The 24,015-nt window shown below is 42.4% G+C and overlaps 1 protein-coding gene across 1 annotated transcript in view; it reads right to left on the bottom strand.

Annotated features, from left to right (window-relative positions):
* The window catches only part of PNPase (polyribonucleotide nucleotidyltransferase 1), a 175,217-nt gene that overhangs the window by 99,529 nt on the left and 51,673 nt on the right, over positions 1-24,015 (bottom strand). Inside the window, exon 7 of the mRNA XM_080274224.1 lies at positions 7,169-7,372. Coding sequence (XP_080130350.1) covers positions 7,169-7,372 — 204 coding nt within the window. The remainder of the gene's footprint in view (positions 1-7,168; positions 7,373-24,015) is intronic.

The raw sequence follows: 24,015 nt of genomic DNA, 5'->3' as shown, positions 1-24,015 counted from the left end.
GGGACCTCCCCCCCCGGCCACTTCTCCACCTATCTCTGGCTGATTGGATACAGCCCGCTGTCCCCTCCCACCCAAACTACTCACCAGTACATCTACATCGTGTGTGGGGGTGTTTCATGCCCACTTCCCCCCTCTCCACCCACCCTCTAGGTACACTTAGGTCCCAATTAGCGTGTGATCAAATAGTGCGAGCTCTCTTAATATCCACGACTCAGGTTAACAATGCTGGTGAAGTCACCACAGCAGAAGATGTGATTACTGTAGCATCTATCAAGGATACATTATAGGAGGCGAGACAAGAGGAGGTACCCCGATGCTAACATCACCAGGAGAGCTCTCCATATTGCAGAGCTGCCGAATCTTGGCTGCTGCAGACGCCTCAACCCTTTGGCTGCAGCAGCCATGACGACAGTCTACTGAATGTGCTCGTGTTTTATCCCACTTATCCTTAATCCTAAGAGCTAATATTTTTGTCAAACGTCAATCTTTCTACTATCGTTTGCAACAAACTGCATGTCCATACGCATTCCAAGCTCGGAGAATGATTTGAGAGAATACAAGGTGTGTTTTGATCGTCTGACGCTGGAAAGAGTCCAGTGAGGTGGAAATTTCCACCAAACCACAAGATTTTTTTCTGTACAAACTAGGATTACTGCCATGTTACCTGATCACAATAATTACAATAATAATAATAAATAAATGAAAACACTTCTAGCCAGTCTCATATGGTTTTATTATGATATTCCAGTGTTTATGCTCGACATTAGCGGAACAGTAACGATAAGACGAAAATCATTACAAACTTTATAAAACTTCATGAATGACTTTTATTACCGTTTACTTTTATCAAACTTATTGATATAATGTCATGAGCCAGTTGGTAGCTTAGATACACAGTTTGCAATCGCAAAAATGCTTGCTTGCTAATGCGCTTGGCATATGACTTCTCTGATTATAGCGAAATATCACTAACTCACTTCTATTTTATCACAGTAATTCACAGTATAATAAAAAATAACACTTTCAGCCACTCTAGTATGATTTTAGTGCAGTTTCGGTGCACATTACTTCATATTATTCATGAAAGGGGGGGGGCAGCAAACTGGTTTAGACCAGCTCATCAAAGGTATGTGTACACGTGTGTGTGTGTGTGTGTGTGTGTGTGTGTGTGTGTGTATACCATTATTTAGTACCAGGGTAATTATCTGTATTTAAAAGTTTAACCCCTAAAGTTGGGGTCACTGATCCACCAAATGAATTTTTCCATAAGTTATGTGTTTCAATTAGTGAGATATCAAATAGAACACACTTGCACATCCACCATATAGGCGCGTTAATTGGGACCAAGATGTGTGTGTGTGTGTGTGTGTGTGTGTGTATATATATATATATATATATATATATATATATATATATATATATATATATATACACTAAATCCTCCACTATCCGATGTAATAGAGCCAAATGAATGTCTGGAAAGTGGTCCCGTCCAGAAAGTGGGCCTCTGACTGCTGGACTGGTACTTATGACCCTAACCCAGCCTAACTCTGAAAGCCACCTAAATAATTCCCTACCAGACATGCACAGCACTTATTTAAAACTATTTTGTACAGTATGTGATTTCCTGGTGTACAGTAAACCATTTAGCTTGTCACTCAGAGCAGAGTCACCCATAAGCAGAAGGAAATGGAAAGAATGAGAAAAAGAAAGACAAAAGAGGGAGTGTAAAGTCACCTGTAGGCAGAAGGACGAGGAAAGAATGATGTAAAGAAAGACTGAAGAGGAAGGAAGGAATGGAGGGAGGAGAGGAAAGGGCAAACACCAGAGAGCAGCACTACATCAAATGAGTGGATGATGAGTGCCCCCACCTACCACACACACACACACACAGGGTTGAAAGATGGCCGAAAATGTAAACAATGAGGGAATGGAATTTCAAGGATTTGATGCTAATACTAATGTCATGGACCTGGTGAAAACATTAATTATGAGGATTAGTGAACTCGAAAAAAAAGTAGAGAATCTAGTGATAAAGGATGTCAGGAAATACGGAAACCACCATACAGAGTCTAATCCAGTCCAACGAAACAGCCAATGAAGAGATTAAGAATTTGAAGAGGGAAAATGTTGAACTGAGGAGGAAACTTGAAGAGAGTACTAATAAAACGGAGAAGGTGAGCAATGTACTAGAAGAACACAAGGCAAAGTGGGCACACGTAGAAGAAGAACAGAAAGAAGTGGTCAGCTTAAGAGAGATCATCCAGGAAGAAAGGGAAATGAACAAGAAAGAAATGGAAGAAAATGTAGTGAAAATACTGAAGAAAAAAGAGAAAATAGTGAGAGAAACTGCAGAAAGGAACAGATGTGTGGTAGTATTTGGAAACAGGGAAGAGGAAGAAAAGGTTAGGTTCGCAAGACTCGAGAGAGACACGAACATGGTGAGAGGAATATTAGGCAAGATTGACCCCGAAGGAGACAAGTGGGTAAAAGAAATTGAGGAAGTAAGGAGGATAGGGCCTTATAAGAAAGGGGAAACAAGACCAATGAGAGTCAAGTTTACATCAGAAAGTGTAATGAGATACTTAAAGTGACCTGGAAATTAAGCAAAGAGGCGGGGATGGAAAATATTATAATAAGAAAAGATCTGAATGAAGAAGAAAGAGAAGTTTTAAAATCATTAAAGGAAGAAGTAAAGGAAAAAAATGATAAGAGGACAGAGGAAGAACGTAATACTTTTTTTTGGAGAGTATTGGATATGAAAGTAAGGAAATGGTATTTAAGGAAATAGAAGTGAAGGAAACTAGGGGGAATGGTTGTGAAAGATCAGAAGTTGAGGAAGTGGTACGGACAGAGAGTAGGAGAGAAGAGGGTATTAATAATGTCAAAACTAATTTGAAGGTGATATATACTAATGTTGATGGTTTCATATCGACAAGGATCGAAATTAATGATTTCTTGAGAGAACATGAACCTGATGTCATGTGCTTTGTAGAGACCAAATTAAGAGAAGATATTGATGTTCATTTGGGAGATGGTAAATACAAACTGTGGAGAAAAGACAGAAAAGAAAAAAAGGGAGGAGGAGTGATGATAGCAGTGAAGAACAACATAAATGTAGATACTGTGGAAATGGGAGAAGGCAGGGCTGAAGTGATATATATGAAATTAGAAACTGGAGAGAATGTTAAGAGAGATATGGCGGTAGTGTATGTTCCCCCAAAGACGAGAGCATGGAAGGATGACGAATACCATGAGATGTTGTCAGATATGGCTAGCTACTTGCAAAAAATAATTGAGAAAAGCAATAATATAATTTTGGTGGGTGACTTTAATTGTAAAGAGGTGAACTGGGAGGAATGGTACTCGGGAGGCGGCGAGGATTCGTGGGGTACTATGTTATTAAATATAATAATGAATAATGTGATGACGCAGTGGGTCAAAGAAGAGACACGGTTTCGAGGTGAGGACACACCAGCAAGGTTAGATTTACTGTTCACCAAAGAACCCGATGTAACAGAATCATTGGAATATCTCTGTCCTTTGGGAAAAAGTGATCACGTGGTCATTGAGTTCCAGATGTTAATAGGAAACGTCGAGCCAAGAGACGAGCTTCATAGACAGGGAAGATACAACTTTGGCAAAGCAAATTTTACAGGATTGAGAAACTTTTTTGAAAATGCGGATTGGAGAAAATTCAGAGAAACAAGAGAGATACAGAGGAAGTGGGATATCTTTCTAGACCTCTATAATTTGGGAGTGGAAAAATTTGTACCAAGAGTAAGAGGGAAAGAAAACAGGAAAAAGGAGTGGTTTAATAGAAGGTGTATGATAGCCAAAAAAAAGAGAGATAAGGCGTGGAACAATTGGAGAAAGAGAGGTAACGACAGAACAAAGGAAGAATATAAAAGAACAAGAAACGAATACACAAGAATACGTAGGGAAACAGAAAGGAATTTTGAAAAAGGTATAATTGACAAATGCAAGGATGAACCCAAACTGTTTTATAGATTTGTTAATGGCAAACTGAAACAAAAGGAAGGAATCACCAAGCTGAAAGTAGATGGAGAGGTCTTTAAGGATGCGGCAATGCAAGCAGAAATAATGAACAAACGTTTCCAGTCAGTTTTCACTAAAGAAAAGGAGCTTGTGGAAGGGGAGGGAGTGATTAGAAATGTTCCGGTGATGAAAGATATAAAAGTGGAGGTGCAGGAAGTGTATAAATTACTGGAAACTCAAGATGTAAGGAAAGCCCCAGGACCTGATGGAATTTCTAATTGGGTACTGAAGGAATGCAGAGAACAACTGGCGGATAAAATTCACAGCTTAATTGTATGCTCACTGGAAGAGGGGAAAGTGCCAAAAGAATGGAAGAGGGCAAATGTGGTACCAATTTACAAGGGAGAAAACAGGGAAGAACCCCTGATTTATAGACCAGTGTCTCTAACCAGCATGGTCGCAAAATTGTGTGAGAGAATCCTGAAAGACAGATGGATAAAATATCTGGAAGAGATGAATATTTTGGCTGAATGTCAGTTTGGATTCAGAAGTGGAAGGTCATGTGTTTCAAACTTGTTGAGCTTTTACTCAAGAGCGATTGATGTGGTACAGGAGAGAGATGGTTGGGTGGATTGTGTGTACTTAGACTTAGAGAAGGCCTTTGACAAGGTACCTCATAAGAGACTAATGTGGAAACTAGAATATATAGGAGGACTAAAGGGGAAACTTCTGGAATGGATGAGAGACTTTTTGAGAGACAGACAAATGAGGACAGTAATAAAGGAAAAGATGTCTGGATGGAGGGAAGTAACAAGTGGAGTCCCTCAAGGCTCAGTGTTGGCGCCAGTAATGTTCCTGATTTACGTAAATGATATGGTAGATGGAGTGAACAGTTATGCGAGTCTGTTTGCTGATGATGTAAAGATCTTGAGGAAGATAGAGGTTGAGGAGGATTGTAAAATACTGCAGGAGGATACACAATTGGATACACAATTGGAGCCGGACGTGGGAAATGAAATTTAATGTAAAGAAATGTAAAATATTGGAAATGGGTAAAAGTACCAGGAGACCATCACTGAATTATTTTTTGGGTAATGAATTAATCACAAAAAGGAGAGAAGAGAAAGATTTGGGAGTGCTGGTCCAAGATAGTTTGTCACCAGAAAAGCACATTAACAAGATAGTTGGAGAGACTTATAAGCTCTTGACTAACATAAGAGTAGCATTTCATTATATGGATGAGGAAATGATGAAAAAATTGATAGTGGCCATGATCCGCCCCAGGTTAGAATATGCAGCGGTAGTGTGGTCCCCACACAAAAAGAAAGATATAAACAAGATTGAGAGAATACAAAGAACAGCAACCAAGATGGTCCCCAGTCTGACAGACCTGTCATACAGAGAGAGGCTGGAAAAATTGGATTTGCCTTCGTTAGAGGAAAGGAGAAAGAGGGGAGACATGATTGTGGTGTTCAGGACCATGGTGGGAGTAGATAAAATTGACAAAGAAGATCTGTTTGTATGGGATAAGAGAGCAACAAGAGGACATGGAATGAAATTGAAAAAGTCAAGCTGCTTGAAGGATATCAAGAAATATAGCTTTCCTTACAGAAGTATAGACTTATGGAATAGCCTGGACAAAGAGATCGTCCAGTCTAAAAACTTAAACGAGTTTAAAGTTAAATTCGACTTATTGAGAAACAGCGACGGAAACCCACGAGCATAGTACATTCCGTGTATATCACAATTAGGTATATTCTTAAATATTTGGAATGACTTAGACAAAGAGGTGGTGCATGAGAAAAACATTCATGTGTGTAAAGGTAGACTTGATAAATGTGGATATGGAGACAGGACAACACGAGCATTGCTCAATTCCTGTATACTACAAATAGGTAAATACAAATAGGTAAATACACACACACACACACACACAAAGTTCTCACTTCGCTAAAAACTGCACACTGCACCATTTGTTACGAACTTACAATGTTATTTGGCACTAGCAATGGTGTTTCAATGGCCCTTCATGCACAAAATGGAATGAAAGACAGATGATCACAGCAATGTAAACAATGGGTGGCCATCTTGGTTCAATCAGCTGACTGGGAAGCACCATTAACAGATGACTGGGAGGTAGACAATTTTAAAGTCACAAGTTTCACTCATTTCACCAAAAAAGCTATACCTTTATTTAATATCACAAACTGCACTATTTGTTAAGCACTTGCACTGCTATCTGGCAATAACAATGGTGTTTCGATATCCTTCACACACATAATGGAACGAAAAGCAGACAATCACAGCAAATGTAAACAGTGGGCAGCCATCTTGGCTCGATCAGCTGACTGGGAGACATTGTTCTAGCAAATTTGTGATCATTTCACCATCATTATTCCAATAATGGGTCAAACTTTTTGTTCATCATTATACTGATTTATCCCCTAGTGAACACTCATATAATGAGATGTAACTGATCTCCCTTTGGGTGGCAAGGAATGTTAAGGGCCATTTCTGTTACAGAAGTGAAGCTGTGCTGCCTGGTTACACTGGTGCTTCCGCATAAAGGCGTCCATCTTCAGCAAATGGGGTGTCACTACAGGACAGTACTGTACTGTGCTGTTTCATGATCCCGACACTAATGTATAGAAGTGATGCCATGACTGCTGGGAGGACATGTCAGGAGTGAGAAACGTGAAAATAAGTTATCTGTGAGGAGCTTGTGGAGTTCCAAAGAAAGACAGACAAATGAGGAAGTTTGAGAGCACTGTGATTTTAATGCTGATAAGCTGGAAAGCGTCAGGAGTATCACAAGATGGCCAGGCCATGTGGAGGGAATGGAGTGAAAGGAGACTGACTAAAAGAACATATTTATGCAAGGTGGATGGAGAAAGGGAGGAGAGGGAGAATAAGAATAAGGTGGCTGAACAGGGCAGATAGATTTATGAACAAGAATAGAATGAGATAGAAAAAAAACTGCCAGCTGGCAAGGGACAGGGTAGAGCAGAGGCAATGGCCATTCCCTCTAGGATTAAGGCATCTCGCAACAGACAGATAGATAAACTGCTCTACACCGTATAGAAAGTGTTAATTAGTTTTATAAACACACAGGTAATACGACAGTGAATATAACCACACAACATCAGTAAACTCCCACTTTTTTCCTTACCTAATTTCTTCATCCAGAATAATTTCCCTGAAGATGCTCTTGCTGACTCTGGAAAAAGCCAAGTTTGCTTCATTCACATCCACACCATCTTCAGTAAGTTTCTTCACCACATCTGCTCTCAGTACATTGATGGCGTTGTCTCGAGACATCTTGTCGTGTGATGTGTCCGTAAATATGCTTCTTAACCGGGTCCCACTCAAAGTCCTGTAAAAATGGTTCATCATCATCATCATATCATCATCATCATCAATTATCATCATTAATCACCATCATCATCAATCAGGATCACCATCATCACCATAATCATCATCATTAATCATCATCATCATCATCAATCAGGATCACCGCATCATCATCACTCATTATCATCAATCATCATCATGAATAATTCATAATCATCATCATCAATCAATCAATCAATCATCATCATCATCACTGCGACCTCTTTTCCCATCAAGTGGTGGGGTGAACTAGGGTCCAGAAAGCAAGAAATAATCTGATAGAGGGATGACTATCAAAGCCCGACCGATTCAATAGGCAACACTCTCTTTCAAAGGCCATTCGTGTCCATGGATTCCCAACTACACCTCATGGGCATAAACATCCAAACTTCACACTGCCTAACACCTTGAGTCAATATGATTATCACATCACTGGGTAGAAACAGGGGTGCAAAACACCTGTCATACATTCCTCCATACAAACCTCCTCCAACCAGTGCAGTCCACTATCAGGTCCCTAGTCTGATCAACCTCCAAACCCTGCTTTATCAAACACTCATTTGCCATATCTATCCACCTTCTTCTCAGTTTATCATGCCTCCTCCCACTTTCAAACACATTCACATACACCCATTTCACCACAACCATTTTCTCTACATGATGCAGTCTAAGCACTCTCTCTTGAACTTAATGTCCAGACTTTCTTACTCCATGTCTTTCACAAATCAAATTATTCCTTATCCTATTAACTTAGTACCCCCATATCCACTGCTCTTCCCTCTGACTTTTCATCTCATACCACACCAAAATGTCACTCGTATGTCAATGTGGGTACTAAAGATCCATCATGCAAGCCTCTCACAGATATCACATTCAGACCTTTGTTTTGTGGCATATCCTTTGTTGCACTATGTCTACTTATTGTATTACAGGACACTCTCATTTTATGATGAGAATGTGTTTGAAAAAAATCCTTGTAAACAGTCACGCCATGGTATGTGACAGGGTTACGTCAAGTGAAAACTCATCACATACTGATTTATTGTATACTGAGGTAAATATAAAATGGGTTCAATGGGGATAGAGAGGGGACCAAGGACCACGTAACCTAATATCTCAAAAAACATCTCTGCCACCCACCGTACATCCAAGCTAGCCCAAGTCATCAGCAAGGATTCCCCCCGAGGGTGGGGGACAGTTGGAAGGCCTGGACAACCACCCCCTGTTCCTCCTTATGGTATTCAACAATGTCCAATTTTACATCACAGGAAAGCCTACACCTTACCCTTTTAGGGTTGGCATTGGTTGCATCAGCAGCACCAAGCTAAAATGGGGGTACCATCAGACAGGACTTCCATGTCACAAGTTTCAGTACTTTACATACAGTGGGGCACCAACTTTCGCTACAGCAGGATTCGCGGAATCCACTTTCGCGGCATGCACCAAATATTCCCTAACTTCCACTTTCGCTTGAAAAAAATCGATTTTCGCGCACAAATTTTGGGTTTGGGACAATATTTTTAACTTTGAATTTCCTGCACCGCCCGCCCGCAACCCACCGCCATCTTGAATGACGTCATGTCAACACTCTGTCCACCCATTCCCGCCATTGTGTACGAGCGTGCTAGCTCCATTGTGTTGGATTCTCACGGTTAAATGGTTCAAGTCTGATTGGTGAAGTGTTCAATAAACGCATCCATGAAGGGTAGCAGGCTCTTATCACACGCTACCTGCAGAAGACTAAGGAAATAACGGAGGTGGAAGTACCATTGGAAGCCGAGGGGGCAGCCGACCATGGTGCTATCCCTACTGACAGTGCCATAGAAGAGCTTAACCTGGATGAAGATTTCGATGGATTTGTTCAAGAGAACCTAGCACAAAGGGAAATTCAGCACAGAGTGGAAGTGTTGCATCAAGTTGCATCTGAGCAGGCAGAGAGAGAGAGAGTGGTAGAGAGGCAGCAAGAGGTGGCACCAATGCGTCTGGCGTGGCTAAATAAGCCCGCCACGCGCCTCGGATACTTACCCCCAACATCCATTAAACACCTCAGCCTGGTCTCTGTGGTATGTTTCTCCTCATATAATGTGTACTGTACAGTTTTTATTGTTTGTATCTCACAATGCAATGTACAATAGTGATTTGATGTACTGTATTGCAAGTGAAAATGAAAATCTGATGTTACTTTAGGATAACCGGGAACCAATTAGCCTTTTTGCCATAAAGACAATGCCCCAACTTTCGCTAATTCCATTTTCGCGCATTATTTTTGGACCCAATTAGGCGCGAAAATTGGTGCCCCACTGTACACAAAAAGTTCTCTCTCTATATATCACTATCTATCTATAGCCCAACGCCCTAATCCCGCAAAGGGTGGCCGCAGACAAAACACCTCCAAGTTGCTCTGTCACCCACCATTTGACTACCTTCCCTTCAACTCACCCCCCCTCCCTCATATACCTCTCAACTCCATTCCTCCACCTCAACCTCGGCCTACCCCTCCCTCTCCCTCCCTCCACCTCACCTACATACACCCACTTAGTCAGTCTTTCATTCTCCATTCTCTCCACATGTCCAAACCACCTCAGTGTATTTCTCCTAATCTTCTCAACCACGTCCACATCCACCCCACAACGTTCCTTCACTTCATTCGTCAACCTGTCCCTCCATGTCACTCCACATGCTCCTCTCAAGTAACTCATTTCCACTGCTCTCACTCTTGACTTGTTCCCCTCTTGCACCTCGCTTCCATATGTCAGGGTAGGGATCACAATACTATCATGCAGTGACTTCTTAACTTCCATACTCACATCCCTATTTCACATCACCGCTTTCAGTGAACCAACAACCTTCCTTCCCTGCTGTACCCTTTCATGCACTTCATCCCCCAAAGTTCCATCCTTAATCATCACACTACCCAAGTACTTGAATGCACTCACACTCTCCATATCCTCACCATCCAACCTCACAGTACATTCTGTGACTTCATTCCTCTCAAACACCATGACTTTACTCTTGTTTACATTAACTTTCAGCTTCCTCCTCCTACACACTGTCCCAATTCATTCGCCAAACCTTGCAACTCCCATTCATCTTCACTCAACAGTACTTTATTATCAGCAAACAGCAACACCGGAATCTTCCAAATCTCACCCCCATTCATTAGAGCCGCCCCCACATCCACTGACCTACCCTGCACCTCCTTTACAACCCCATCTATGTATATATTAAACAGCCATGGACACATTACACAACCCTGTTTCAGTCCCACATTGAGATCAAAGAACTCACTCAACTCACCATCCACTCGCACCGTAGCCCTAGCTCCTTCGTACATACTCTTCACAGCATTCAACAATTTCCCGTCCACTCCATATATTCTTAATACCTTCCACATACCTTGCCTATCTAGTCTGTCATAAGCTTTCTCCAAGTCCATGAAGGCAGCATACACTTTCTTTCCCTTCTCTAGATACTTCTCCAAGAACAAATATCTGATCTACACACCCTTTTCCCTTCCTAAATCCCCCTTGTTCTTCTCCAACTAGCTCCTCTGTCATCTGCCTAACCCTATCAATGAGTATTCTACCATATATTTTTTCAGTCACACTAAGAAGGCAAATACCCCTATGGTTACCACATACTTCTCTCTCCCTTTTTCCTTTATATAAAGGAACAATTATACCTGATTTCCAGTCCTCTGGAACCCTTCCCTCTTCCCAAGCTAATCTACACAACTTCCATATCCACTCCACAACAATCTCACCCCCATACCTCAGCATTTCAGCACACACTCCATCAATTCCTGGGACCTTTCCCAACTTGATCTTCATTGCTTCCACTACTTCCGTCCTACTGATCTCTTCCTCCCTCCTCTCATATCTTCTTCTCTCAGCCATTCCCCAACCACTTACACTGCTGTCGTTCTCTACATTCAACAAATCCTCAAAGTGCTCCTTCCACCTCCTCAATTTCACTCTCTTCTCCACCAACAATCTATTATTCCTATCTTTCACTCCCCTTTCACACTGCCTTACTATATATCACACATTGCACTATTATTTGGTGATAGTGATGGTTTTTTGATGGCCTTACAGGTGCCAAACAAACAGGTAACTCTGGAAATGCAAGGGAGACTATCACAGAGAGTGGAAAAGCGAGATGGGGTCTTCAAATGGGCAATGCAAAGGAGGCTGCATGTGCAGAGGCCTAAGATGGGGGTTCTGCACAGCTAAACACTGAGCTGTTATCTTGAGTCAAACATAAGACTGTGGGCTTGTGTGTGTCACCATGTCCACATGGGATTGTTGCACACTACCATCACAAAACTGTATAAGGAAATTTTGCCATCGTTATCATGAACTGGGTATAACTTTTGGCTATTGTTCAATAAATTTATCACATACCAACTGATGTGCAGTAAGCCCCTGCTTTATCAAACAATGATATACCGGATTTGAGATTTAACGAACACCTCTGAGCCCACCAAACTTATTTTTGCAACACCTGGCAAGGGTTAATAAATGTGGCACATCACACGACCCTTCTGAACCACCAGCAATGCATGAGGTGACTCACAACACATTTGTCATGGTAGATGGATATTATTAGAACTGGAAGAAGGTACAGTAATCTCTCAATTTTCCATCACTGCAATATCCAGCACTTTTTGCTTGGCTCTATTAAAACAATACCCAGTGAAATTAGGCAATATCTGGCTCAGAAATGGGAAGCAATCGGCGGGACTATGCATTATTTGGCAGTGATGCAAATCATCTGGCTCAGACATGGGACCCAATTGGCACACATGCAGACCCCACAATAAGCCAGCCAATCATAAAGCATTGTGGGAGCAGCCCACCTGAAGCGCCAGGCCTACTGTTGCACTCTCATTCTCTCCCGTGGATGCCGTATAGTGAGGTCGTATCTGTGCACTGTGTATTTGTGACCCACGCAGTGGCTACCCCTAGTGTTGTGACTTAGCCTGTGGCCCCCCGTGCCTTGCTTGTTGCTGTAGTGCTATGAATTCCCTTGCGGCCCGTCAGTGCTCCATGACCTAGTGCTCTGACTACTGTACAGTGAGGACATATCTGTGTATTGTGCATTTGTGACCCACAGAGTGGCCATTCACTACTAGACACATGGGATTAAGTGAACTGTACTGCACAGTGTACTACTCTACCCTCCATCGATGCCAACACTAGGTGAGTACTGTATAGTATGAATATGATTACACAGCATTATGTACAGTAAAACCTCACTATAACAGACTAATTGGGGCCCAAGCCATTACAAAAAAAAGCGAAAGTCCAATAAAAGCAACATCTTGACTTCCCCCTGCTAACCCAGGCTTTTCCGATATACCAGATATTAGTCCGGATTGCACCAACAGTTATTCGCTACCACTGCAATACTGTACTGTATTATACTATTAAGTCCCCGTCCCTCGCTGCCACAGGCTCCAACAGCAGCAGTTCGTTGCCTGGTGAGCTGTTCTTCTTAAGGTCCGCCTTTCAGTGTGCAGTACACAAAATCAGCCAAACTTTACAAAATACCCCCGCTCACAAATAGCAGGCTAACTGGCAACTCTGACGCATCATGAAAAATTTGAGAATCGTCAGGAATACTCTAGCACTTCTGAACTAGCAAATCCTGCTTCTTAACAGTACCCCCTCATTAGTCCTTCGTTGTCCCGACAAAGCTACACAATGTTTACAAACATGATCCTCAATCCAAGCTAAGCATCTTATTATAAACAAAATAATCCTTCAACTTTTCAGGTCTTCTCCTATGCCACTTCCGACAACATCCCTCCTCCTTCACACAGTCCACTCCTCCTGGAAGGTCTTGGTCCTCTTCTTGATTCATTCTTCCCTCAGGAAATGGTCACCATCCTCTTGTACTTCAGCTTCTTGGTCTTCCTCATCATCCTTGGCTGTGGGAGAGCACAATCACTTGGAGACGTCCCAGCTGTACTGTCCTGGTCACGGTAATGCCACGGACGATTCACATGTACCACCTTTGGGCGAGACTTCCTGCCTCCCCGAATCCAGAACGTTACGTCTGATAGGAGGTCCAACACAGTGTAAGGCCATTCCCACTGGCTTTGCAGCTTTGGTGACTGTCCCTTCTTTCGCTGAGGTTTGTATAACCAAACTTTGTCACCATCCTTGACTTGCCTTGGTATCATATTTGCACTTCATCACCTCTCCTGAAAACTTATGGGCGCCTCGCACTTGATGATGTACCTCAGCCAGCCTATCCCGAAGATGTTTCGCATAGCTGAAGGTGTCTGTAGGCAGCTCTTCACCAGCTGGTCTTTCCATTAACAGGTCAACAGGTAAATATAACTCCTGGCCCAGCATCAGTTTTCCAGGGGTGTAGCCAGTAGACTCATGGGATGTAGACCGATATGCCATCAGCAACGCAGGTAATTTCTGGTCCCATTCTGTTTGTCCCTTTATGCAATACTTGGCCAGTTCTTGTTCCAGGGTCCCATTGAATTTCTCCACCATCCCATATGACTGTGACCTTAATGGGGTTGTCCTGGTCTTCTTGGTCCCCAGTAACTTGCAGCATTCACAGAACACAGCAGACTCAAAGTTTCTACCTTGGTCTGAATGTAGCTCTTGTGGCATCCCAAAACAATGGAAGAACTGGTCAACCAACACCTGAGCAACAGTCGCAGCTTCTTGATCGGGGATGGCACAGGTTTCTGGCCACTTTGTGAAGAAGTCCATGGCGACACTTACACTGTATACTGGTTTCCTCTTTCAGTGAGTGGCAGGGGTCCAGCAATGTCCACTGCAACTCTTTCCATCGGTGCATCCACTTGGTACAGCTGGAGAGGGGCGCAACTATGTTTCTTGGGTCCCTTCTTGGCACAGCAAACATCACAGGACCAACACCACTCTTCAACATCCTGACGCATGCCAATCCAGTAGAACCTCTGTCACAGCCAACTTGGCATTTTCTTCATTCTCATGTGCCCACTAGTGATCTGGTTATGGGACTCATCCAAGATCTTAGACATAATTTTCTTCAGAACCACCAGTAGCCAATACCTGCTGAGGCCATCAGGTGTCTCCCACTGACGCTGCAGTAGTCCGTTGTTCAAATGAACCAGGTCCCATTGACTCCAGTAGCTCTTAGTCGCAGGGCTGATTCACCTGGAAACCTCTTCCGAAGATGGTCGCACTGTACTCTGCTGCAGCCACTGGTTGTAAATCTGTATCCTCTTCAGGTCTTCTTCAGCTGACACTGGTCCTGTCACTGCAGTATGGCTGCATTTCTTGCTATGATTTTTTTTACTACACTGTCAGCACTCTGGGTCACAAGGCCGATGACTCAAGCTGTCAGCATTGCCATGTACCTGCCAAGGATGGTGCTGCACCTCATAGTTGTGCTGGGCCAGCTTCCCAAGCCAGCGTGCCAGTTTTCCTTCCGGATTCTTTAATGTATTCAGCCACTTCATTGCTGCATGGTCTGTCCTGATGATGAAGTAGGACTCAAACATGTATGGATGGAAGAAATCAAGGCTCTTCATCACTGCCAAGAGCTCCTTACAGGTCACATAGTAGTTCCACTCCGGTGGGCTGAGCTTCTTGCTGTAATGCGCCACCACATACTCTTTTTCGTCCTTCTGCAACGGTACTCCACCGATACCACAGTCACTAGCATCACAGTATGAATGGCTGAATCTGATCTGGGTACTGCAACAATGGAGAGCTTGTCAACGCATGCCTGAGTTCATCAAAGGTTTTTTGAGTCACTGCTGCTCACACAAACTTCTGCCTCTTCCCCAACAACTTGTGTAGAAGTGCAGCTATTGTTGCAAAGTCCTTGACAAAATGCCGATAGTAGGTACGCAAACCCAGAAAACTCCGTAGCTCCTTCACACAAGTTGGAATTGGCCAGTTTTCCACAGCTCCCACCCTCTCTGGATCACTACGGATGCTGCCCTCACCTACAATGTACCCAGGTACTTCACTTCCTTCTGGAACAAGTAGCACTTCTTGGGGTTCAACTTGAGGTGCGCTGCTCGGATCCTGTTCAATACCTCTGACAGCCTCCTCAATTCCTGGTCCAAAGTCTGTTCAAACACAACTACATCATCCAGACAGATGAGACCTGTTTGCCAGTGCAGGCCTTCCAGTACACGATCCATGAGACGCTCAAAAGTAGCTGGGGCATTCCATAGGCCAAATGGCATCACTTTAAACTGCAATAAACTCTGCCCATATAAAAAGGCTGTTTCTCTTTGTCCTACTCTGCAACCTTGACCTGGTGGTATCCTGCTTTCATATCTAGCGTGGAGAACCACTTGGCACCTGACAGAGCATCCAGTGTGTCATCAGTCCTTGGCAAGGGGTATACATCCTTCACTGTCATTTCATTCAGGGCTCGATAATCCACACAGTACCTTACTGAGCCATCCTTTTGCCTTACTATAACCACTGCTGTTGCCCATGGACTGCTGGACTTTTCTATCACTCCTTGACTCTGGAGATTTTCCATCACTTTCTCCATTTCTTGCGGCTGAGCTGGCGCCATCCTTCGCGCTGGCTGTTTAGTAGGGTGGTGATCCCCAGTGTCTATATAATGCTCCACCAGCTTAGTACACCCCAGGTCTACGTCTCCAGTGGAAAAGACATGAGCAAACTGTCAGCAGTTGCATCAGCTTCAGCACTTGTAAGTCATCCAGGCATTGGAAACTCCTTGAAAATAGGTCTTGTATGTGGTCTGACAGATACCCATCTTCTTTGACTACACTCCTTTTACAGGCCTTCCTTTGATGCCACTCAGGGTGCACCACCTGGCACGGTCCGTCAATTTCTCCCTCGCTGATCTTCTGTGGCCCATGGGAGAAATTGGCCACCACAACACACTTCACTTGCACCTGTTGCCACCAAAGTTCTCCTCGCCATCACTCCAGCCTTCATCTTGCATCGCACAACAGGCTCCACCATCCCCAGATAGCTGTCACAAGAACTGCTCACTTTGCAATAGAGCAATAGTTCTGATTTTGGGGGTATCACTGTAGTGTGGACAGCCCTCACCTCACCACCAGAACTGGTATGTGTCACTCCCATGACGGGAACCAACTTTCCTTGAACCTTGAGCATCGTGGAGCACAAGTCCAGCTCACATCCCATAGACATGTGATAGTCCAGACCAAGAAGGCAAGGATCCTCCATCTTGGCTACATAGACTGGAAGCGTGGTCTCTTGCCCTGCTACTTCAATCCGGACATCTAGGGGTCCCCTTCAGTTCTGTGCGGTGCCCAGGTACACCACACAATTTTTCTGACGACTCAGGTAGATACCAATGATGTAACACATCAGGCCTCACAAAAGTCTGCTCTGAGGCTGAATCAATCACCATGGAACACTTCTTGCTGTCAATTCTTCCATCTACTTGCACACTGTCGATCGCAGTTCTCTTGCATTTTCTCGGTGGTGGGGCTACTTGGGAAAAGCCAGCTGGTGGTTGCACCTTAACTACAGCCTTCACTAGTCTTCCGTTTCTTTCTGGTCTTCCGCAGCCTTCTTCTTATTCTCCTTTTTCTTCTTTGGACTTAAGTGTCCCACCTCAATACATGTCCAACACCCTTGTGTTACAATTGTAGATTTCCTTGCACTGCTCTGTTCTTGCCCCTTCTTCCATTTGTAACAATTGTCCTTCTTGTGTCCCAGCTTCCAGCAGAACCAGCAACCTCCTCCAGTCTCCTCCAGTTCCCTCTTCCATTTGTAACAATCCTCTTTCCTATGTCCTGGTTTTTCACAGCACTGGCAACTTCCTTCAAATTTTTCTGCTTCATGTACCTGTCCCTTTCTTCCCTTGAATCCTACACAACGACCTGCCTGAAAGTGGACGTACTGGACCTGATGTATGACTCAAATTATAGAGTGCTAGTGCTTCTTGCATGCTTCTGGGTTGTGCCTGCTTCACTTGCACTTTCAACTCTGCACTATCAAGACCATTGATGAACTGGTCCCTCAGAAGAATAGCCAACAAGTTAGGTGCTGCTCCAGGGTACACCTTGTATGCCATACTCTTCAAGTCACGAGCCAGCTGCTATAGGGATTCACCTCAAGCCCATACACAGGTCTGGACTCTTCCTCTGTAAACCTCAGTCTGGTACATGGTCCCATATCTGTGCTCCAGCACTTCTACTAGGGATTAATAACTGTTCCTTTCTTTCACTGACATCTGGCCCATAATTTCCATTGCAGCACCCTTGAGGCTAGTAGCAAGCTGTACTGCCCTCTGCCTATTATCCCAACCATTCTGATCAGCAAGTAACTCAAACTGCGCATGGTAAGCTTCCCAAGATAAGCTACCATCAAATTCCTGAGGTTTCTTTTTAATTGGACTCCCATTACAGCCATGCACTTCACTGGTTTTGGGCCTAAAAACTGGGGCATAATTAGGTCCAGGACTTAATACTTCTGCATTCTGATTATTCAACCCTGCAATGCTATCTTTAGATGTCTGAGATCCATCAAGATTCACCATACACTTTCCATTCTTTTCATATGTTCCCTGTACACTAGCCTGAGGGTCAGGAATGCAATATTTCTCCACAGCCTCAATTTTCACACTAATTTTCTTTACATAGTCGACTACATGCTTCAACTGGTTATCTACATGCTGTCTGCACTCCATCACAATTCCCTCACTAATTGTCTTCAACTGGTCATCTACATGCTGTTTGCACTCAGTCACATTATTGCTTACCTCATACTTCTGTTGCCATAGCTCAGCGTACACTTCCTCCTTCAATTGCTCCTGTTCTTCCTTCATTTCCCCCATGAAAGCATCTAGCTATCCTTGCATCCTCAACTGTAATTCCCTCTGTTGTTCCTGTAATGCCTCTTGAAGCTGTTCCCTCTGTGCTTGCAAATGTTCACTGATTTCTTCATTTTGTGCCTGTAATTTTCCTTTTTCTTTCTATCCTTCATTCTGTGCCTGTAATTGTTCTCTGAGTTCTTTCAGTCCTATTCTGTGCCTTTAATTGTTCTCTGAGTTCTTTCTGTCCTTCATTCTGTGCCTGTAATTGTTCTCTGAGTTCTTTCTGTCCTACATTCTGTGCCTGTAATTGTTCTCTGAGTTCCTTCTGTCCTTCATTCTGTGCCTGTAATTGTTCTTTGAGTTCCTTCTGTCTTTGGGAAGGACATTGCCCAGTGAGTTGTTCCTAAGGTCAGCCTTTCGGTGGACAGTACACAAGATCAGCCCACGCACCAGTCATAAATAAACATTGGCTTCTTAAGTTCACTGTCTTTATTTTCCAAATAATTACACTTAATGACTGCCAACTACACTTCACTGTTTTCACAAGTACTGGAGCTATACAATCTGCACTGACACTGAACTCAAACCGACTGAAACTGCTCTAGTCTCTTCCCCATCCTTATATAAACTTGCATTATATTTGAATCTTCGAGTACACTCTCAATAGGCAACAGTTACTGACTCAGCGACATCCAAAACAGGCCAGAGTTTTCTTACACTGCATAACACTAATTATTTAGTATACAAACAGAGATAAAATTACATAATCTAACAATCACATAAATAAAACACTACAGAGAAACAGAGCACAAAATTTAATGCATAACTTTACAAAATACCTCTGCTAACAAACAGCAGGCTAACTGGCAACTCGAACAAGTCACGAAAAATTTGAGAATTGTCAGGAATACTCTAGAACTATCGAACAAGTAAATCATGCTTCTTAACAATACATTCACTACAACAATAATGTGGTATAATATACAATGATCACTCATTTATCCAGACAACAGAGCCAAGGCATGTCTGGGAAGTGGCAACATCCGGATAATGAACACTGTTCCCCTACTATACCCTGACCCTACCTATACCCAACCTCCAACTCATACCTAACCTATTTGTACAGTACCTATGCTTACTTTGGCAGTGTTTTCCAGTCATTCTGAGATATTAAGACATCAAAGCAAACATAGGAATATCCAAAATACTGTAATTCTAAGCAGCAAGAAAACCATTAAAAAAAAAAAACTGAAAACCAAAAAACACCCTACCTATAGACTAGTGTATGTACAATACCCCTCCTAATATTGGCACTGTTTTCAGGTCAATCTGCCATATTTAGACATCAAAACACACACAGGAATATCCAAAGTAATGCTAAACACCAACAAAACCATGGCAAAAAAAAACACACACACTGAAAACCAAAAAACACCCGACCTATACACTATAGTATGCACAGAACCCCTCCAACTTTTGGCACTGTTTTCAGGTCAATCTGCCATATTCAGACATCAAAAAACACATAGGAATATCCAAAGTAATGCTAAATACCAAGAAAACCATGGAAAAATAAACATGAAAACTAAAAAACACCTTACCAATACACTACTGTATGTACAGTACCCCTCCTAATTTTGGCACTATTTTCTGGTCAGTCTGCCATATTGAGACACCAAAACACACATAGGATTACCCATATTAATGCTACACCAAGGAAACAATGCATAAACACCAAAAATCCACACAAAAAAAACTGAAAACTGTTTGAAAATCTGTTATCTATGATGAGTGATTGCTCCCGGGACTCAAAAAAAAATTCCACGATCCAATATGCCAGTGGAAATTGGTCATATTGGTATAAATGGCATATCATCATCTTCGCTAGTGATTATATTATAAGCTAATAAAAACACATAAAACTGGTAAGTAAAAGTACAGAAATGCAGTAAGAATAAAGTGTTCAGGATTAAAACTTACCTTCATATATCTTCCCACCATCCCAGTGCAAAATTTTGCCAGCATCTTCCAAGAGTTAAGAATATGTCTAGATCCAAAATTTCACGAGCTCTTGTGGATTTTGCAGAATTTCGATACGACCAATAGTAGTTAAATAAATTGCCAAAAAATTTAAAACTTCAGGAGTCAGTCTTACCACCATGGAGGAGGGTAGGGACTGAGGGAGTGAGGGGGGAGCCGGGAGGGTATGGAGGGGGGAAAGGAGGGGGGGGGGAGAAGCAAGTCTGTATGCAGGAATTTCACCTTTCTGTAACGAGGCATCGGGCACTTCTACCATACATTTACTCACAGCTTACAGTCTGTTAGATGCCCAGTGGCCATGCAGAAACACAACTCCCAGTGACCGGGCAATTTTGGACGTTCAGTATAGAGGCGGACAGCCGCTGTCATCGAACTTGTACTCGTGGCTTGAGGTCTTTGTTACAATCTTAGTGGCAGTCAGGAAAGACTTAGCTCGGTGGCCGTGCGACTTTGGACATTCTGTGGGGATGTGTGTGAAGTTATGACACCGCTTGTGGGTTACAGTCGTATTACTCGGGTGTTGGAGGTTTGCTGGGAATGATCAGATGAGTGCGCAACTTTAAACATTCAGTACAGGGATGGATAGATATTATAGCTCTGGTTGTGGGCTACAGACCACTTTCCGCTCATAGCCTGAGCCCAGCAGCCACAATACCGAATGTTTAAACATGTCGGCTGGCCAGCTGAAGTTCTAGAGGAACTTTACGTACGGGTAATAGCAAGTAAATTCAGATAATGGTTCAATAGAGCCAAGGAACAGCATCTGGAATATGAACATGTCCGGGTACTGCACATCCGGATAAATGAGGGACTACCGTACGTATTAATACTGTACTGTACACTGATAAGCATATCTTTTATTTACTTGACTGGGGTGAACGTAGCTGATGTGGTCAGGCAGTCCGGACCACTTCTGGCTTTATCGGACTTTTTCTGATATATTTAAATTTAATCCAGTTGGTTCCTCGATTCTGATAAAAGCGAATTCTGGTATACTGCATTCTGTTATATCGAGGTTTTACTGTACAGTATTACTGTACTATACGCACTGTATCCATACTGTACTGTATTTTATGTATGATTTTAATCTTTTACTCATGGGTAATATTGCTGGAGAGTTTTTAGGACAGTAGGTCAAGACAGACAGCTCAGGGTAGTAACATGTTTTCTGGCTCAACGCCGAATGGACAGCCGACTGGAGGTAGTGACACAATACCCAGCATTTTGCATTACTCGGCATGGGGATCGGATCCATTTCACTGGATAAAAGATCGAACTCTCCAAAATGGTTTGATGGCAACTGTGCCAGAGCAACAGCCCAAAAGTCATTAGCATATAACTCTTACTTAAAATAAAAAACATCTGAATCACTCTCTCAATTTAAAATTGCTAGAAATCATGCAAAAGCTGTATTAAATCTAGCTAAATCAAACTTTCTTCAAAAGCAAGCATCAAAACTACTTAACAACCCTAATGACAATAGAATATTCTGGTCAACTCTTAATTTTTTTCATAATAACTTTAACAAGTCATCTTCCATTCCCTCACTAAAATCTTCAGATGGCAACATTACAAATGACCCGCGTGGGAAAGCAGATATTTTTGCCAGTACATTTGCCAGAAATTCTACCATAGATGATACCAGTCAGAATGTCCCAGTACTAGAACTTGTCTCTCCCGAAATTGTCCCACTTAAAAAACAGACAAGATATGTAAAATCCATCCTAGACAATTTACCTACCAACAAAGCTCTGGCCCAGATGGAATTCCACCAACTGTTTTGAAAAAGTGTTCCCCTGAACTTGCCTCTGTTCTAGCTAAATTATTCAGACTATGCATATGTACTTCTTTATTCCCAAATTCATGGAAAGAAGCCAATATCCACCCAATTCCGAAGAAAGGAAGTTCCTCTGGTCCCTCTGATTACAGACCAATAGCTGTCACATCTTCTCTTGGTAAGGTATTTGAAACTTTAATTCATATGCTCATTGTCAAACATCTTGAATCCAACAACTTAATTAGTAACAGACAATATGGTTTTTGCCATGAAAGATCCACCATTGACATACTCAATCTCCTAACTCATACCATCCGTCAGTCAACTGATCTACATGGAGAAACTCATGCAGTAGCTCTTGATATATCTAAAGCTTTCAACAGAGTATGGCAACGTTCCCTGCTGTCCAAACTCCCTTGCTATGGACTAACGTCTTTTGTTCCTTTGATTACTTCATATCTAAGTGACAGGAAAATAAGAGTAAAAGTAGATGATGTATTTTCTAATTTCCATTCAATTACCGCCGGCATGCCACAGGGGTCAGTTCTGGTGCCAACCCTATTCCTGGTTCATATTAATGATCTCAGTCACCCACAATCCCATCCACTCATACACAGATAACTCAACACTACATGGTTCATTCACACTCAGACACCCATTTACAAAGTCTACCTCTCAACTCAGTACAGCCATCTCCATAAATCAAGACCTATCCATGATCGGTGAATGGGGACAAAAAACCTTGTCTCTTTTAATACTAGTAAAACTAAATAAATACAATTTACTAATAGACAGATATTGCCAGATTCATACATTACCTTCAGTGCTACTAATATTCCCATCTCCAAAAGTATTGAAATTCTTGGCGTCTCACTTAACAATGCCCTCAGCTGAACCTCTCATGTCAGATCACTTACTAAAACTGCCTCAGAGAAACTTGGATTATTGTACAGAGTCTGTAACTTCTTCGCTGGTGAGCAGTTAGCTATAATTTATAAGAGTCATGTGCGCTCTCAGCTTGAATATTGCTCACCCTTGTGGAATGGATGTTGAGAGGTTGCATTAAAACAACTAGACAAAATTCAGAACAAAGCTGTTAGAATTATTAATAACCCTGCCATTACAAATAAACTACCTCCCCTGCAAGTAAGAAGGAATGTTGCCTCCCTTGCATTATTTTACAGATATTTTTTTGGCAAATGCTCAGAAGAAGTTGCACCCAAGATGCCACCTCTCCATGCCTTCCTTCGTGCTACACGGGCATCTGGTAGCACTCATGACTGGAATGTCACTCAGCCATATTGCAGAACTTCTGCCTATCAGAATTCTTTCATTCCCCGAACTGCATCTCTCTGGAACTCACTTCCCCAGAGTTGTTTCCCTCCAAATTTCAACCCACAGCTGTTCAAGTCTAACTGTTACAGATATTTTAAGGACAGAGGGCACCAGTAATCTGGTGTATGGATTATTTTTTTTTATTCATTTGTTTTTCCTTCCTGCATTCTGTAAAAAAAAAAAAAAAAAAAAAAAAAAAAAAAAAAAACTAGCTAAGTAGGCTGCAAAACACAAAGATGACAGCATGGCAGTGTCAGGCTGGCACAATCTACTTGCATGTTTACATAGGCATTTTACTGTTTACCACAGAAGGAGCTACAGGCACTCAAAATATTTTGCTAATTAAAAATGAGAAAGAGATGCAAAGATGGTTAACCCTTACACCGCGGGCATGTTTCCCAATGTTTTGCGTCTCCAACGGGGTTATTCGGGCTCCGACAGACTCTCAAAAAATATTTGCCAAAAATCAGTTATTAGTCCTAGAATATTAAAATTACAAATGCATATGGCACATACCTTCAGCTTTCTCCTGGGATGTTTGTTGAGCCTTCGTCGATTACCGTAGGACTTGTGGAGACCTCTGAAGTTGGGTAACGAAGTCTCCACTTTACACTTCCCAACAACCCGTAATATGATTACCACAGCCAGATATTAACACTATAAACACAACTCTACGATTATCA

The sequence above is a fragment of the Coenobita brevimanus genome, chromosome 57 (genome assembly GCF_032717465.1).
Source record: "Coenobita brevimanus isolate Jiangsu-jjx chromosome 57, ASM3271746v2, whole genome shotgun sequence".
Classification (NCBI taxonomy): domain Eukaryota; kingdom Metazoa; phylum Arthropoda; class Malacostraca; order Decapoda; family Coenobitidae; genus Coenobita; species Coenobita brevimanus.
This window is presented reverse-complemented; position numbering and strand designations above follow the sequence as displayed.